Below are 17646 nucleotides of genomic sequence, written 5' to 3' on the forward strand. Positions count from 1 at the left end.
ACACCCTTCCTTCTTGCCAAACTAGTCTCAGATGTTCATCTTAATTAAAATATTTAATTACCAGTTTTTTTCCTGCCTCCTCCGCCATCCAAGGAGGAGGTGAGGCTGCATCGCTCGGACCCTTTGAGTTTGTACATTATAAGATGAAGGGAAATAGCCGAAGAACAATTGTTTGTTACTAATGGAGATCCCAGGATGGGCATGGAGTTAACTAAACAACCGATTTCAAGATGGATCATCTTGTGCATTTCTGAATGCTCCATCCCTGTTCAGAAACAGGTTCCTGCGGGGCTGTGCCTCCACTCCATGAGAGAGATGGCAGCCACAACAGCTCTTCAAAGAGGTGTTCTTGTTCATAATAGATGGCAAGCGGCTACGTGCTCCCGGTCCATACTTTTGCCAAACAGTGCTGTCTGGATGGTATGAATGTCCAGGATGCCCTATTTGGACGTGCAGTCCTCCAGAGTTACCTGGTTTTGGGACACACCATCGTTGCACTCCCACGTCCGGTTCGATGTCTGAATACTGCTGTGGGAGTCTATTTTAAGATGAGGAATCCGTGGGAGGATATCATCCACCAGAAAGAACATTGTACTTCTGGACCTTTCTTTGACACCAGATAGGAAAGCTACCTCGGAACAGACTTTTTTGTCACTCTAAATCTAGATCATCTAAATAAAAGCAAGTACCCCAGTCTTTCTGACCAATTGCTTAGGGATTTGGCTGCTTGGAAGAGGATTCATGTGTCCTGATTTTGGAGGATATCTTACATTAATTGTTTTATCTTTCCCAGACATTGTTATTCCCTTCAGCTAGAAAATACATTTTGAAATTCCAAAAAGATACTGGGCCTCATTACGGGTCAGGCGGTCCAGAAATAACAGTGGTGGTAAACCCGCTGCCACTGTTAATTCCGGACCGCCCGATCTCGAGTCCTGCAGGGAGGTGGCATTCCCGCCAGGTCTGACCTGGCGGGTGTATCAACGCCCACCTGCAGGCGGACGTGTAAACACCAGAGATGGAGCCGGTGTTTCCACTTCCCCATTCCCATTGAGTCCTATTGGACTCAATGGGAATGGGGATTTACCGAATTCCGCCTCCGGAATTCCCGGGACACCAGGGTCGTAATGCCCTGGTAATTCCGGGAGTCACGGAGGCGGAATGGTAATACGAGTCTGGCGGTAACCGAGCCGGAAAAATCGGCTGGTTGCCGCCGGACTCGTAATGAGGCCCACTGTATTTTGTATGGAAGGGCAAAAGAGTGAACGTGTAAAAGGAAAATGTATGTTACCAGTAGATTGAGATGATGTTCATCAACCAGACTTGAAATTGTACTATGAGCAATATCAGGGTTCTCACCACCTTCCCATCTCCTGTGACATCCATCCACTACAACCCAGAATTTTCATCAGTCTTGTCAGCCACAGCCTTTAAAGTGTGGCATACACATAAGGCTGGGTATCTCAGACCTGTTCCAGAATGGCCCAATTAAATTTCTTCAGATATGTAAGAGGGAATTCAGTCTAACAGAAAATGGGCTTCATTCCGAGTGCGACCGGTACACTACAACCCGCGATGCCGGAAACTACGTTCCCGCAAACATGACCCAAGGGGCTACTGTCGCTGGCGGCACCGTAAATGCCAATAGCAGCAGCCCCCCAAAGGCACTGCCGGAAACACCGGCACAACGGAAGTACAGCACCATCACGACTTCCGTCAACACGGAAACACTGGCATAAAAATGCCAGTGCCACCATGAAAATTGCACCGGTAACACTGGCATAGAAACCTCAGGCATTAAGCAGTCTCTGGTGTGCAGCAACAGTCCACAGGTGGCCATAATTCGCCCAGCTGCACACCATGAGCACTGTGAATGCCCAAAAGGACAACACCCACACCCCACACACCTTCCAACACAACCATGCTGGAAGCTTCAGTAGCCGTCATGGAGCTGGGGGCCCTGCATGCAGGGATTCAATATGAGCTGGAATTAGAAGAGGCAGACAGGCAGAGGAGGTGGCGGAGGTGGAGGAGGAGAAGGAGGATGATGATGGCCATGCAGGTCAACAATGGTCAGCCGGTAGCACCCTGCAGGCAGCCATCCATACCTCGCACAAGGGCCACACCCTGGAACCTCACAGACACACAGATCCACACCCTGTATCGTCTGGACAGGGCAACCATAACCAACATAGCGGACCTAATCCAGAACGACATTCAGAGCCTAATTGGCATCCGGACCGCCACCCCCCTCGCTCAAGGTAGTATCAGTGCTGCATTTCCTGGCCACCGGCACCTTTCAACACACTGTGGGAGAGCTGCATGCGATATCCCAGCTCTGTTTCTCAAAGGTGCTAGAGCAGGTCCTGGATACCCTCCTGCATTACGTGTGTGACTACATTGCCCTCCCAGAACACCGGCCCAGGTCAATGCCACAAAAGTCTGCTTTCATGCCCTGGCAGGCATGCCGAACATGTTAGGAGCGCTGGACTGCATGCACGTTGCACTGGTGGTCAAACATGCCCATGAGGAGCTCTACCGCAAGAGGAAAATGTACCACTCATTGAACATCCAGGTTGTGTGTGATGCAAGCCTCCTGATAACCCACTGTAGTGCACGTTTCCCTGGATCCACGCACGACTCCATGGTGCTCCCTAACTCCACGCTCCCAGGGTACATGGCACGATACAGCAGAGAGCGGGCCTGGCTGTTGGGTGAGTGAAAGTACCTAATCATAGCATGTGCACTGTGAAGGGGCCAGGGGTTGTCCACTGTCACCAGTGCATGTGCGTTATGCAACAGTATGTACACAGATTTTATGCATGGGCCTGAGGGCATGTTTGTCATGTGGGACATGGGCAAATGGAAAGACACACCATCACAATTTGTGCACAGATGGACAGGCACATCACATGCACTACAGGTACCAGAATGCATTGACCCCATGCCATCTACCCCGGCATGTACACATTGTGCACATCCCCCACCGCCTGCGTCACAGCCATGTCTGCCAAATTTGACCTACCTCCCCACCAACAGTATCACAAACACACATACCCATATGCATGGAATCTGAACAATGAGGAACACAGAATAGCGAATGGGAGGGATGACAGATGTACGAGATGCAAAAGCAAATAAACATGGCAAACATCATAGACAATGTAGAAGCCTGTGGCGGCATAAGGATAATGGCCATGGTGGGTGTCATATGGTGCAGGGAATGTGGGCGCAACCCACCCACCCTGCAATACAATACACCAATAACTACGGTCATCTGTGCTATTCGCTACATCTTGCGGCAATCCCATGTGACACAGACCCACATCCAAACATAGCTGCATTGCCACTACAACCACAATGACTATGCCCCCCTGTGTCCCTCTGTTTTGTTTAAAATGGAAAATTGCATAAGGGGAATCCACCAGTACGTGAGTGCTAGCGTTAGTGGTCCACTCCATGCAATTATCGCTTTAAAAAAAAACATTTATTTAAGTTCAGCATAATATAACATTGCAAATACACTCAATTAATAGGCAATTTTATGGAGTAGTACAAAATAAATAGACACAATCCGCATTTCGTTTTCACAATATCTAACCAAAGGCATTACTGTTATTCCCCCATGGTTCCTCTTTAGCCAGGTAGGTTCTAAATTCGCACCAGATGTCTGTTGGTCTGGACGCTTAGGGCATTTTCAGTATGTACTACTCCTCACAGTCACTGACCCATGATAATTCTTTAAGTCGGTGGGCTACAGAATGTTTCACTTTTTCAATGTACACCTTTTTGCTAACACACAACCATCCTTTAGGTGAGCGCTCCGTTTCTGTCCAGTACCCCTTGCCACAGTCCAAACACAGCCGAGGTAGGAGATACAGTTATCTGCCTGCCTGTGATACTAGATAGCGCGGCATAGATTGACTTCCAATGGAGCCCCAGAGCGGGACAGCTCCATAGCATGAGTAGAGTGCTAGCATACGGCGAACCACACCTTGGGCATTGCCCAATACATTCTGGGTGTATTTTTCGGAGTTTGAGAGGCATATAATGTAACATGTGTATTATTGTATACTGAACTAAACGCATATTCATAGACACTTCTGTGGTAAATGTGCACATTGCTGACCATTGCCTATCTGATACTGTTAGGTTTAACTCAGCATTCCATTTCCCCCAGAACTGTCCAGCCCCCTAGGGGTCGTATTTAGGACCTTGGTGTATAACGTGAACAATAGATGGCGACATCCCACAGAGTTGGCGATATAAAACAGTCATTTGGTTTCGGGGGGGGGTTCTTTTGGGTACTCTGGCCATTTGTTACGTAATGCAGCTCAGATTCTGTAATAGTGTAGTACATCTGTCAGTGTGATCGCATGTTTGTTTTTACAGGTATCTAGGGACATAAACTCACCCTCTGAGAATAAATCGCCAATGACTCTGTACCCCCCTAGGTTCCCATCACAGTTTAATTGCCATGTCACTTAAAGGAAGCAGAAGGGGATGATTCCATAGTGGGAGCCAACAATAATATCGGGTCTCTATCTTCAATTTATTAAATACCCGCTTCCACGACTCCAGTGTACACAGCACAGGATCAAACTGGCAGTCGTCCTTCTACGATCTGTCGAGTATTATGTCCTCAGTTCCGCTCCACTGGCTGCTTTTCGTTCGAATTTAACATGCGGTGGGGTTGCATCGACATTGTACCAGTGGGTAGCATGCTGGGTCTGGGCTGCCAGCCAGTACACTTCGACATTGGGCCCGTTGAATCCCTCCAGACTGTATAGTAATGCCATGTCCAACCACTTGTTTCATACCACTCTCGCGTGCCACAAAAACGGGGACATGTTTCCATGCAGCTAAAAAAATAAACTTTTCCCGGGCTATATAGGAACATTCACAAATGTATACTGCATTTTGGGTACCAATACCATTTTTATTAAGGCCATTCTACCAACTAAGGACATGGGTATGCAGGACCAGGTACTAATTTTAGCCCCTGCTTATTTATGCAGGGAAGTGTAGTTGTCCGCCATTAGGGTTTCTTTAGTTCTAGACATTGTTACCCCAAGTATTTCAACTTGTCGGGGGCCCACTTTAATTGGGATATTATCTGGGGACGGGGAGTGTTGTCTGTCAAAGGGAATATTTCTGACTTGCTCTAGTTTACAGTGAATCCGGAATAAGCACCAATCCTGCTTATGTCTTGCATTATTGGGTCCAGATTGTGTGGTGGGCCTCTAACATATAGCAATACATTGTCTGCGTACAGGCAAATAAGTTCTGGGGTGCCTGTTATTCAAATACCTGTGTTACAGTGGCTTGTGTGGCTCAAATCAGCCATAGGCTCTATAGCCAGGGGGAACAACAGAGGTAATAGGGGACACCCTTGTCGGGGTCCCCTACCAAGTTCAAATGCGGCAGATTGGCAACCATTTGTGTGAACAGCTACCATTGCTCCTGTATGTAGTAACTTATTGTAACTTACAAAGGTGTCCCCCAACCCACATTTCTCCAGAACTGTGAATAGAAAAGGCCATGAAACCATATCAAATGCCTTCTGAGCATCTATGGCTACAGCCACCGCATTTGCTTTCGGGGATATTCGTGCCATGACGTTAAATAAACGCTGCAGGTGAAGGGAGTTTGCTCTGCCTGGGATAAACCCTGCCTGGTCTTGATGGATTAGAGCGGGCATTAAGGGAAGCATTCTGTTGACCAGGGCTTAAGCATAGATTTTGGTATCAGCATTAATTAATGATAGCGGCCTATAAGAGCTGCAGTCGTCCTTTGCTTTCCCAGGGTTGACTAAGACTATCACCACGGCTTCACGTAAAGATAGAGGTAACTGGCCAGTGTGAACAGACTCCTCCCAGAGTTTCAATAGCGAGGGGACCAGTAAAGCACTGAACTCCTTGTAGAATTTGGCAGTAAGCCCATCCGGTATGGGTAGGTCTCGAATTACCCGTGTAAGCTCTGTATCTGTTATCGGGGCATTCAGTTGGATTCTACCTTCAGGGGACAACAGGGACACAGGGATATCATTTAATAGGTCACCCATTTCGTGTTCATTCAATTGTCCATGTATATGATATAATGAAGTATAAAATCTTGAAAACACATCGTTAATGCCTTGCTCGGTATGTACCAACCGTTGACTCTCGTCTCTTACCCAGTCTACGTGATTTCACCCCCCTCACTTTTCACCAGGTTTTCCAGCATTTTCCAGCTCTATAGCCTTCTCCATATTTCCTGGCCGAAGCCCGTTTGCTAAAGTACTGTATTTCCCTATCTGCCAGTTTCCTAAGGTTTTCAAGTTGCACTTGGACAGTCGCTAGGGTGTTGCGATCGGGTACCGCAGCAAACTGCCGCTCCAGTGTCTGGAGTGTCTCCTCGCATTTCGCCAAGTCCCTACGTATAGTACATAAAACTCCCATTTCTCGCGACATCGCCATTCCTCTTATATATACTTTAAATGATTGCCACAAAATAGCCTGCAAGACTGTTCCATTGTCATTAGTTAGGAAGTATGTGCGGATATCCTCTTCAAGATCAGTTCTGAAGACTAGATCCTGTAACGCCAGTGACTTGAACCTCCACCCCCCACGGTCTATCAGGATGATGCCCCACATCAAAGATATTGTGATGGGGGAGGGGTCAGAGTAAGTTTGTGGATATATATCTGCGTCCGTCACTTGCCCCACCAAGTGGTCTGATATGAGAAACATATCTATTTTTGATGACTTATTATGTACTGTGGAATAAGTATATTGCCTCTCCCCCAGGTATAGCGTGTGCCATATGTCATGCAAGTTTAATCTGTCAAGTATCGTAACAATACAATTGGCTCCTTTCAACAGTGTTCTGGTGCTGGATCCAGTGCGGTCAAGACTTAAATCTAGTATAGTATTCATTTCTTCCCCCCAGACCACCGCGGCAGGCCTATATGGCAGCACCAGATCTGCTATTGTGTAATAGAAGTCAGGGTCGTCTATATTAGACCTGTATGTATTCACCAGGAGGATCTCTTGATTAAGTAGCTTGCAGTGCACTATAACATATTACCCTTCCGGGTCTATATGCATGTGTAATTGCGTGAAGGCAATTTTCTTATATATCAAAGTTAGCACCCCCCTAGATTGTGTTAAGTACTCAGTGTAATACCTTTTCAGACCCTATGTTGCAGCAAAAGACGTATTACCAGCACCAGTCGCATGTTCCTCTTGTAGTAACAGGATTTGTACATTATGCTGATTCACATACGCTGTAATTCTTCTTGTCTTAGTATAATTTCGTAGCCCTCTGACATTCCAGCTGAGAACTCTAATAGTCACAAGGGTGACATAGATTAGTAGTGTATACCATGCTGTTGTGTAAGTGGCACCTAATTACAATTGGATTTTGCCTATTACTCTGATGTTTCCTATGTATGTAGCTGAACATTTTTCACTCCAACTTATAACCTCTCTCCCCACCCACATCGCCCTCCCAATCATGGCACCACCCTCCCGCCTCCCTCACACTCCCGCACAACAGTGCACTTCCCCAACTCGTGCTTTTGTACCATAAGTAATCAAAAAAACACAAACTTGCTTGGGGGGTCGCTGTTTAACTTCCGAACCAGATGAGGTCTACAGCCTTGTCTGGGCAGATACTCTATTGCAAGGGCAATAGCCCTAATTAATATTAACCCACTAACACTACAGTGTAAGCTTGTCAAATGGCATCACATTTATAAGCCTTTACAATAGTTTGGGCGGCACACCCCACCCAAAATTATTGTTTTTTTCAATATGCTGTTACCGCGATGTTCATGGACACCGGCGGATGTCCGCAAATCCAACATGGCGGGCATTTCCAAAAATCTTACGCATCTGACACTTTTCACCATCCAATCAGCGGGCACATCCAATTTCCACGGACATCACACCGCCCTCTAGACCAATCGGAGGCCTGTCCGTGGACCGAATAAGGAAGTGAGTCTGCGGACCGAACCCAGATATCACACATTTTTTTTATGTGCTTTTTGGTTGTTTTAAAAAAACGACTTTACGGATTTACACCAAATTTACAAAAGCACACTTTCGGTAACAAGCCACTGCTCCTGCCGCAAATTTGTTGAAAATCCATTCAGCTGTTTGGGCTGTAGGCGTGAGCCACATATATTTCCCATTGCATCTATGGGAAAAAACACACATTTTGGGACCCCCTATAACTTTGCCCCCGTTTGACGAAATCTCACCGAACTTTGCATGATCAATCTGACAGGGCCATATACTTCTCTTGCAAAGTTTGAGGATTGTTTCAGGGGGGTTGAAGTTATAAGCCACACTGAAGGTGCTCTTCCTATGAGTTGAACAACTTAACCATAACTACAGGGCCACTACCAAAGGCCCTGTAATATTTCATCAACATTCATGTTACATTGATGGTTTGTAATTCACTCCTTCATACATGCACACAGAATATTTCACAAAAGCATGGTTTTGTATAAAAAGAAGTATTTATTTAGCCGAGACATAGGCTTTCTTAGGATGTCCAATGCATTTCGGACCTAAGGACCATCATCAGGGACCAACTTCTAAAAAAGAATAATCAAACATATTTTTGTGAGTGGTCTGTTACAGACACTCACAAAATCAAACACATTATTGCTCTCATAAATATCCATGTCATTTTGTACCATAATTACCTGACTATATGGTCTTCACTTTTTTACTTCTGTGGGAGCTTCATATCCTCCTATCAGGCTGTGGAAGGTATTTTCTTTATTCGGCTCTGCTTCTATGACCTAGCGTCCTAATGTAGGATCTGTGGTGTAAACAAGGTAGGTTGCTAACTTTTTTTCTTTTTTGCTTGGTGAATCTCCTCATTTCTTAACTAATGAGTATAAAAACATACCTTAGTTAAAATAGGGTCTTTAACATTAGTTAGATTCCTGTACTGGCGACACCAACGCCTCCTTCCCCGCAGTCATCTGTCGATGACCAGCTGCCTTTGGGATCTGACCGGGGCGGACCCCTACAGCTCATCTTGTGCAGGACTCAGACTCCCTGCCGTTTGGCAAAAAAAGAGGAGGTGCGATGATGGTGATGTCGGCGCACATGATGAAGATCCTTCAGCGTCCGTGAAGGTGTTTCATGACCGTCTTCAGGGCTTTGCAGAGTTTTTGGGGATCCCTCAGACAGAACAGGTCCCCCAGGAATCGGGCTTTGGCGTAGGTCCTGGCATGGCATGCCATGAGCCGCTCGGGAATTCCCCTTCTGAAAGATGTCCTCTCTGTGGCTAGAAAGGTCGTGTGAGATCCCCCGGGCCAACGTCCAGATGAACAAGAAATTGGACAGCTGCTTTAGGTTATTGGATAGGAACCAGTTCTCCTGTACGCCCATCCTCAACCACACTCTTCAGTCGTGTCGGCGGCCTCTTTGTCATCTGAATGCTGGGCTGCACCTGCAACAGGCTAACTCTGACGCCTTCCTTGCCACGGCGAACCAGAAGCTGTGGCAAGAAATTGGGGAGTTCCTGCCTGACCGCCTCCGGGGAGCCAGGCTTCCTTCAAAGCAGGGCTGGTTGGAAGCCTGTGCAGTTGCGCAGGATCTCATGGAGTCCTCGGTCTCGCACATCAATACAGCCAGCAGAGGCTTCTATGTGGGAGTCGAAATGAGGCAGACAGACAGTGTGGATACATGCCAGATGCAGGAGAGGATTCTAGACCTTCCCTTCGAAGGGACGGACCTCTTACATTCATCCACTGATGACAAGCTGACAAAAAAGAAGACCTCAACACAAACTGCTAAGCCCTTGGCCATCCTGACCAAACCAGGGCAAACATCCTTCCCTCACACAAAGGGCAGGTCCGACTTCAAACCCTGTTCCTTCAGTGGCTTCCAGGGGTTCAGGGACTGTGGTACGCAGCGGCCAGACTGGTCCCCCAGCGACCACAGGAGGAAGCAGTAGAGGATCTCGCAGTGCTTTTTACGCTTCTCCTCCTCTGCTCCTGCCTCAGACACCAAAAAGCAATGACATAATGGCCAGGGGACACAGCTCACTGGTAGAGGGTCAGCTGGCTCTCTTTGCTGACAGTTCGAAGCATTGTTTCAGGAGTCCTTGGATTCTTTCAGTAGTCTCCACAGTCTTCCTCTTCCTTTTCCTCTACCCTCTTCTCCTCATCTCCAGATAGGGTGGCCAGCACTGTTGCGGGAGATCCTTCTTCTTTTGGACATGTAGGCTGTGGAGCCAGTTCTGCAGTCAGACAGGGGCTCTGGCTTCAACTCCAGGATTTTTGCAGTACCCAACCCCAAGAACAATCTGTTGCTTGTCTCCATGACCATCAGTCTGGCTTCAGAGCAGCCAGAAGCACGGAAACTGCTCTCCTGATCACCGTGAGTAACCTGCTCTCTAACCTTGATTCTAATCTCCCCTCTGACTTCGTCTTACTCGATCTCTCTTCTGCCTTTGACACGGTCAACCATGCCATCCTGCTCAATCATCTCTTTGATAACCTGGGTATCACTGTTTAGGCCTTGGCCTGGCTGACCTTGTTTCTCTTCGTTCGACCCTCCCAGGTCCAAGTTGGGTCCTTCCTTTCCTCTATCTCACTCTCTACCTGTGGTGTTCCTCAGGGGTCTAACCTTTCTCCCTGGTTGTTCAACCAATACCTGGCACCTCTCGCCCACTGCATTGCTGCTTTCTGCTCCAACTTTCAGTGCTATGCAGATGACATGCTTGTTTTCAGGCTCCCCTCTGCCACCTCTTCTCCTTCTCTCATCTCTGACTGGCTGCTATACACGAGGGGTGTGCCGCCATCTATCTCTGCCTTAATGCCAGCAAGACAGAGATTCTCCTCATCGGCACACCTGCACCCTCCTTTCCTGTCGCTCTCTGGCCTGCCTTCCTTGTTCCTATTCCTGCTCCCACCTGGGAGGCTAAGAACCTCGGGTCATCATCGACTTGACACTCTCCTTTTCTCCTCACATCTCTGATGTCTCTAAGAAGAACCTCCTCAGAGGTATTCTTCCTTTCCTCTCCTTCCCTCAGAAGCTCACTGTGTCTAGAACTTTGGTTCTCTGTAGGCTGGAGTACTGCAACAGCCTCTTTCAAAATTAGCTTTCTTCTACTCTCCTCCCTCTGCAACTCATCCAGAACAGGACTCCGAGACTTGTCCTTGGCCTCAAGCCCAGGGATCGTATCTCTCCAGGACTGAAATCTCTGCATTGGCTCCCAGTGTCTGCAAGGATTAAGTTCAAGACCCTCTGCATTGTCCACAAGGCCTTCTGGGTCCTGTGTCCCTAATACCTCCAACTCTCTCTTTGCAAATACCTTCCTACTCAAGCTCTTCGTCAACGAGTTGGTGCTAGATCTCTTTCTTCAGCTGGATCCTGCCTCTGGAACAGCCTCCCTGCCTCTCTGAAACTTGAGGAGAACCATCTCTGGTTCCAGAAGCACCTCAAGACCTTCCTGTTTGCTTCTGCCTGCTCTCTTTCTCTCCCTTGCTGATTTCCTGTCTGATACTGCACTGGTCACCTGGCTACCCTCTGATTCGGGCCCAGTTCCCTGCCCACCCAGTTGCACACCCACACTGCCTCCCGGCAACCCTTGCTCTTGGGTCTGTATATGTAACCCTACAGTCCCCCTACCTGCACTTATGGACACCTGCTGTCTGCACTTACCCTTGCACTTGCCACCTGCTGGCCACACTTATTGTTATTGTTTTGATCCCATGTACAGCACTGCCCACCTCCCCTTTCCCCTGGCACTTTTACCCTTCCCCATCCCTTGCACTTGCGCGATCTAAATGCCACTTGGCCTAGTAAGATCGCTATCTCTGTCCTCCCTTTGTTCCCCCTTCCTTGCCTCATCGCACCTTGAAACACTTCTGAAGAGGTGCATTACAATGCCTTATCATATCATACCATATCCAGGTTGGCCTGAGGGTAGTCCTGGACCTGTCATTCCTCAACCTATTTTTACCTCTCAAACGCTTCAAGATTATCACCCCAGCACACATAGCAGAGTCATTGTGTACGCAGGGGACTGGATGTGTTCCCTAGACCTCAAAGATGCATACCTTCATGTCCCCATCTACCATCCGCACAAATTATTTTATGTATTGTGGAAGGAACATCACAAATATTAAGTGATGAAAATAAAACAATATGCTGAGTGGGGCTCTGGTTGAAATCTAATTACAGAAACTAGGATTTGCTGAACATTGTGGGGTGATAGGGTGAAAAGTGAGTAATATGGAAAGTTCTGGTTGGAATACTGCTCACTTTATATATATTAACGTTACACATACAATTTTAGGCAAAAGGAGATAAACTGTTCTGCCCTGAATCACAGGCTGGGTGGTCAAGTGCTGAAGCTGAGATTAGGTCTCCAGAGTCCAAGGTCAGAAATGTACACAATGGGCTACATCTCCTTCACCCGATTCATCATAGGCCTTTGGAGATATCGGGAAACCTATTCCTCTAACATTCAGGTCTGATTATAATACAGTTGGATTTTGTATTGACTAGTTACAATTACAGCAATGTTGACAGGCAAACATATTTTCTTGCTTTACTTTAATCATAGACACGTCAGCATTTTCAAATGAGGAGAAAGATAATATTCAAGATTCAGACTTGGCAGACAAAAGTAAAAATTCTGCTGAAAGGACATTTTCAGAAGATGAGATGGATGGAAAAACAGACTATCTGGTGATAAGAGTGGAAGAACTATTGCCAGCAGACCAGATGAAAGAGACAGAGGATACTGCCCAGCCCTTCACTGTTGTGAAGACTTTACACATTTCAGATCTTAAACCTGAGATTGTTCAGAATGAAGAGTACTATGATGATGCAGATGATGTTAAAGGCTCCTTGCAGGAAGAGTTGATCAGTGTTGATTATAATGAAGAGGACAAATCCAGAGGTATGTTGCTGTTTTCAAATATATTTTTATTGGTCTCTTTCTGTTTGATTGATTGTATTCATTTTTCAAGAAAGAAACACATTTACAAGGTAAGAAATGATATGGAATATAAACTTTTCCCTAGTGAATTTAAAATATCCTTTAGTTATGCAAGCATTGTGATCGCATACACCATTTTACTCGACAATTTGTGTCAAGCCCTTAATTGCACATGTCGCAGTCATGTTCTGAATTCGTCTCGAAAACAGCCTTCACAATCTTTTATTTTAAATGTGTTTTTATTGCTTTTTGGCAGCAAAGCCTTTAACAAACAAAAGAAAGATAATTTCATTTCAATTCATTAAATCACAATAAAATGATTATACAGTTATATACAAAAGTAAAAACACAGTTAAAAGTAATATGAAGCAGAAAAGAAGGCGAAAAAGCCACATAACCCATTATCATAAAAAAAGAGAACATGCTACGCCATTATTACACCAAAAGGTAAAATTGCTGTAGATGCAATCTATAACTCTCCCTATGATTTAGAGGCTTCTTACAAACATCCCAAAACAAACCTGGAATAGTGGTTAAACAACAATAGTCAGAATCTCATTTAACTCCAGACTTTTTATAAACCCCACAACCGCAGGGATTATGGACGGAGCTCGTCCTGCTAGACAGTCAGACCAGAAGTCAATGCTCCCATCTCCATGGCATCTATCCAAATATTTGTTTTTAAACGTTGTTTATTGGTTTATAACAATGCATACTAATAGTCCCATAACATACCCATTCAGAGTGCCATTGTTATAGAAAAAATAAATATGCATGTCCAAATCTGCTTTGCATGTCTCAAAATAAACTTGTTCATTATTCATTTATGAGTCCATTGAGGCCCCTTCTGATGTGTTCAGGTTCATACAGCACATGCCTTACAAAAACAACACACCCTCTCAGGACAGAGCAGTAGTGGAAGAAGCCCCAGATAATCCCAATTCATGGGCCACTGTCCACTGTGGCCCGCGTGTCACCCTCAGCTAATAGAAACTGTGCATACGGGCCCCATACGTTTGGAAGGCAGGCATGCAGTGACAATGTTCGAATATGGGCTTCCTTGACTTCATAGCAATATGCAGTATACTCCAACTACTGTGCCATCCTGTGTCCTGGACTCCTCTACCATGCTATCCTTCTACGAGCCAGGACCAGCAGCAGCCCCACGAGATGCGGATACGGCTGGCCCAAGGTCACTGTTAGGCCCAGCAATCTCAAAAGTAGGTCCATTGCCACGACCTCCTGAATTATTGCACACAGAGTGTCAAACACCTCCCCCCAGAACTGCATAACAGGGGGGCAGCTCCAGGCAAGATGTATAAAGTCGGCTCCCGCAGCTGAACACCGGGAACACTCCCCTGACACCTCACCTTAATAGTTATGTAGTTTATGTAGTTTGGATGGGGTACAGTAGGTCTGGTGCACATAATTAAAATGCATTTGCCTATAGCGTGTATTAAGCGAATCCCTGCGGGTGTGGGCTTTGATATAGTTTCATGCTTCCTCCCCAATCTCTATCCCCAGTGCCCTCTCGCACCTCTTTTTCACTTTATCTCCTGCCTATGGGATAGCAGCCCTCATCTTCTTATAGATATGAGAGACTAGCCCCCCACCTCAATCACCTCATTTGACAAGGGCAAGGTAGGCGGTTGTTATGGGAAGGAAAGTATGCTTGAACTCGTTCCTGATCTTATAACATAAAAATATGTCTAGAGAGGTTGTCCCCCCTTCAGTTTATCCACCATCTTCCTCCATGCCACAGATGTGCTTGCCATCACCCCAGTGCCTCCAGTCCTCCGACCAGCCTTTCCCACAATCTCCACTCTCAGCAGATGCAACGCCGCTATCGCTCTCTCAATCTGAACATGAGGTCTACTGGGTCTTTCCTCATACCCGAACGAAAGGAAGTGGGCCTTTTCAGCGTCCAACAGGAATGCTATCACCTGGATGTCCTGGTCCAACCCCTCAGTCCATAGGTGGTGTTCCTCCCTAGTATGAACCCCGACTGATTGCTAATACAAGTTCTCGCATAAAAGGAAGGAGTCTGTCTGTTTGCCAGTACCTTGACCAATATTTTATTGTCAAGGTTAATAAGAGATGAGGCACAATTATCGACCGGCTTCCCCTCCTTGTGCAACAGCATTACTGCACCGCCTCTTGGTATACCTGAAGCAGATCTGGAGCCACCACATGACTATAATCGTTATAAAATGTGCCCGTCAAAACATCTGGGCCCAGTGACTTAGCTCCAGGTACTTCTTTGATCACCCCCTTAATTTCATCCACAGTAATTTCCCAATCCAGGTACTCCCTTTGTTCCAGGGACAGTCAATACAGTGCCACCTCTGTCAAATATCGCTGGATATCGTCCTCCTAGTGCGTTCCTTTTGCAGAATACAGCCCACTGTAGTATTCATGGAATGCCGCACTCAATGGCTGAAGTCTCAAAGACAGATTCCCCTCTGGAATTAAACAATTTTCCACCTGTGTAGGTCGTCTCTCAGCTCTGAGGAGCCTCGCCAGGAAGGCACCCGTCTTCTGCCCCTCCCTGTACTGTCCAACCTGAGTGGACCGATGTAGATAGCGAGCCTCCCTCAGTGCGTTTGCATTAAACGCATCCAGGTCCTTCCTGATATCCGCCAGGATCTCTCCCTCCCCGGTATCCCGATATTGGTGCTCCAATCTTTTCAGGTTAGCCTCATTGGCATCTAGCTCACCTCTGATCATTTTCAGTATCCCTGTCTCTTTCCCAATGCAGAGCCCACGGCGTGGCATTTGAAGGTCTCCCACAATACCCCGGGAGAATCGACTGTACCACCATTGGAAATAAAAAAGGCCTTTATGTCCGTCAATAATTTCCTGGCAAACACTCTGTCTCCAACTTGAATCGCCAGTTTATTCCCTTAACCCGCACCCCGGGGACAAGATATTCTAGCGTTACTGAAGAATGATTGGAGAGTGTTCTCGGCAGGATCTCACAGGGTCCCAGATGTAGTCCTGATTGCATGGAGGCCAGGATAAAGTCAATCCTGGAGGCTGTATGAAGCCCCCAGGAGTGGAACCCATAGTCCTTACCATTAGCGTGCTGCACCCTCCACAGGTCTACCAGATTATAAATGGCACAAATATCCATCACCCTTCGGCTGGCCTTTGGCTGTCTATGTATCCCCCTGCAGACCCGTTCAGGTCGTCATTTAGGGCGGTATTAAAGTCCCCTCCCCAAAGGACAAAGGAATCCGGAATCGGCGACAGATGGGATGTGACCCACTCAAAAAAAGTAGGGTTGTCGATGTTCGGAGCGTATGTGTTTAACAAAGTGACCTTAATTCAATCCAAGTACCCAGTTAACAACAACGCCCTCCCTTCCTGATCTTTGGGCATCTCAACAAGGCGAAACCTGAGAGAGCTGTGAATTAAAATGGCCACCCCTCTTGCATAGGAGGATTACAGCAAATAGTAACATGGCAACCCCACTGAGCCGCCCACCTACCATCCCTCTGCCCCATTAGGCGGGTCTCTTGTAGGAAGGCTATTTGAATATCGTGGCGTTTCATGTATATGAGGACTTTCCTTATCTTGTGTGGGTGCACACCTCCCTGAATATTTCAGGTCATTATTTTAAAACTTTTCCTCCCTCTCCCTCTGCCACTACCATGAGAACCTAGGAACGCCATTCAACTATAACAATCTGCTCCCATCGAGTCTGATCCGCCTCCAGTCGACCCAGACCCATCCAGACTCCACTGCCGGCCTCATCCGCACCTCAAATCGTAGATGACACTACAAAACCGGAAAACCGACCCTCCAAAACACCCCTCGCCATCCCCTCCCATCAGACAACCACCCCACCAGACAGCTCCCCCCTACCCTTCCTCCTTCACTCCCATTCTCCCACCCCTGCTGAACAACCACCCCAATTTGTTCATATCCCCCCGCATGCAACTTGGTGGAACACACACAGGGAACTCATGCCTCCACCTAGCCCGTTCTTTTTAAGCAACAGCTATTGCTGGTTTAGTCCACCCAGATGGGTCACCGCTGGGCACCCACCTCCAAAAACCCACCCGCCTTGCCGGGCATTTAGCAGGGGTTTCTAGCCACTTCACGTTCAGTCTACAACGATGGCCGAGATTGTCAGACCCCACCCTGTTGTCCTATGCTATGCCCCCCACTACGCCCTGGCATCCAACAGCATCTCCCTACCCCGCACCACACCTTTCTTTCACTCTGCCTATAGGGCAGCTCCAGTCTTCATATTCCACCCCCTCAAGTTTGGTTTTGAGATGGTTCAGCCAATTCCTGTGCAGGCCCTGAGACAGCCGGCTCCCTCCAGTCCCTCTTTTCGGAATGCTGTCCAGAAATCTGCTAGCCCTCCTCCCGAGCTACAAAAAATGTGCTCTTCCAGCATATTGAATTCTAAGCTTGGCCCGGGAACATCATTGCATATCGGATGTCAAGATCACAGAGTTTGCGCTTCACGCCGGGGAAGGTTCTCTGCGCTGCTTGTATGGATGCTGAGAAGTCTGGGAGGATCTGTATGTAGTCTCAGTCGAATGAGAGGTCGCCCTTTTCCTTGGATAGCCAGAGGATTTTCTCCCTGTCCTTGTAATTAAAAACTGTTGCTGTTATAGGTCAAGGTGGGGCCCTTGTGAGTGGGCGCAACGCCAGGATCCTGTGGGCACGCTCCAC

The 17646-nt window shown here is 47.1% G+C and overlaps 1 protein-coding gene across 1 annotated transcript in view; it reads left to right on the forward strand.

The window, feature by feature from the left end:
• The window catches only part of LOC138526213 (ATP-binding cassette sub-family C member 5-like), a 2857657-nt gene that overhangs the window by 1875374 nt on the left and 964637 nt on the right, over nucleotides 1–17646 (forward strand). Inside the window, exon 16 of the mRNA XM_069636680.1 lies at nucleotides 12580–12918. Coding sequence (XP_069492781.1) covers nucleotides 12580–12918 — 339 coding nt within the window. The remainder of the gene's footprint in view (nucleotides 1–12579; nucleotides 12919–17646) is intronic.

This window comes from Ambystoma mexicanum, chromosome 7p, assembly GCF_040938575.1.
Source record: "Ambystoma mexicanum isolate Mex_15411 chromosome 7p, UKY_AmexF1_1, whole genome shotgun sequence".
Lineage (NCBI taxonomy): Eukaryota > Metazoa > Chordata > Amphibia > Caudata > Ambystomatidae > Ambystoma > Ambystoma mexicanum.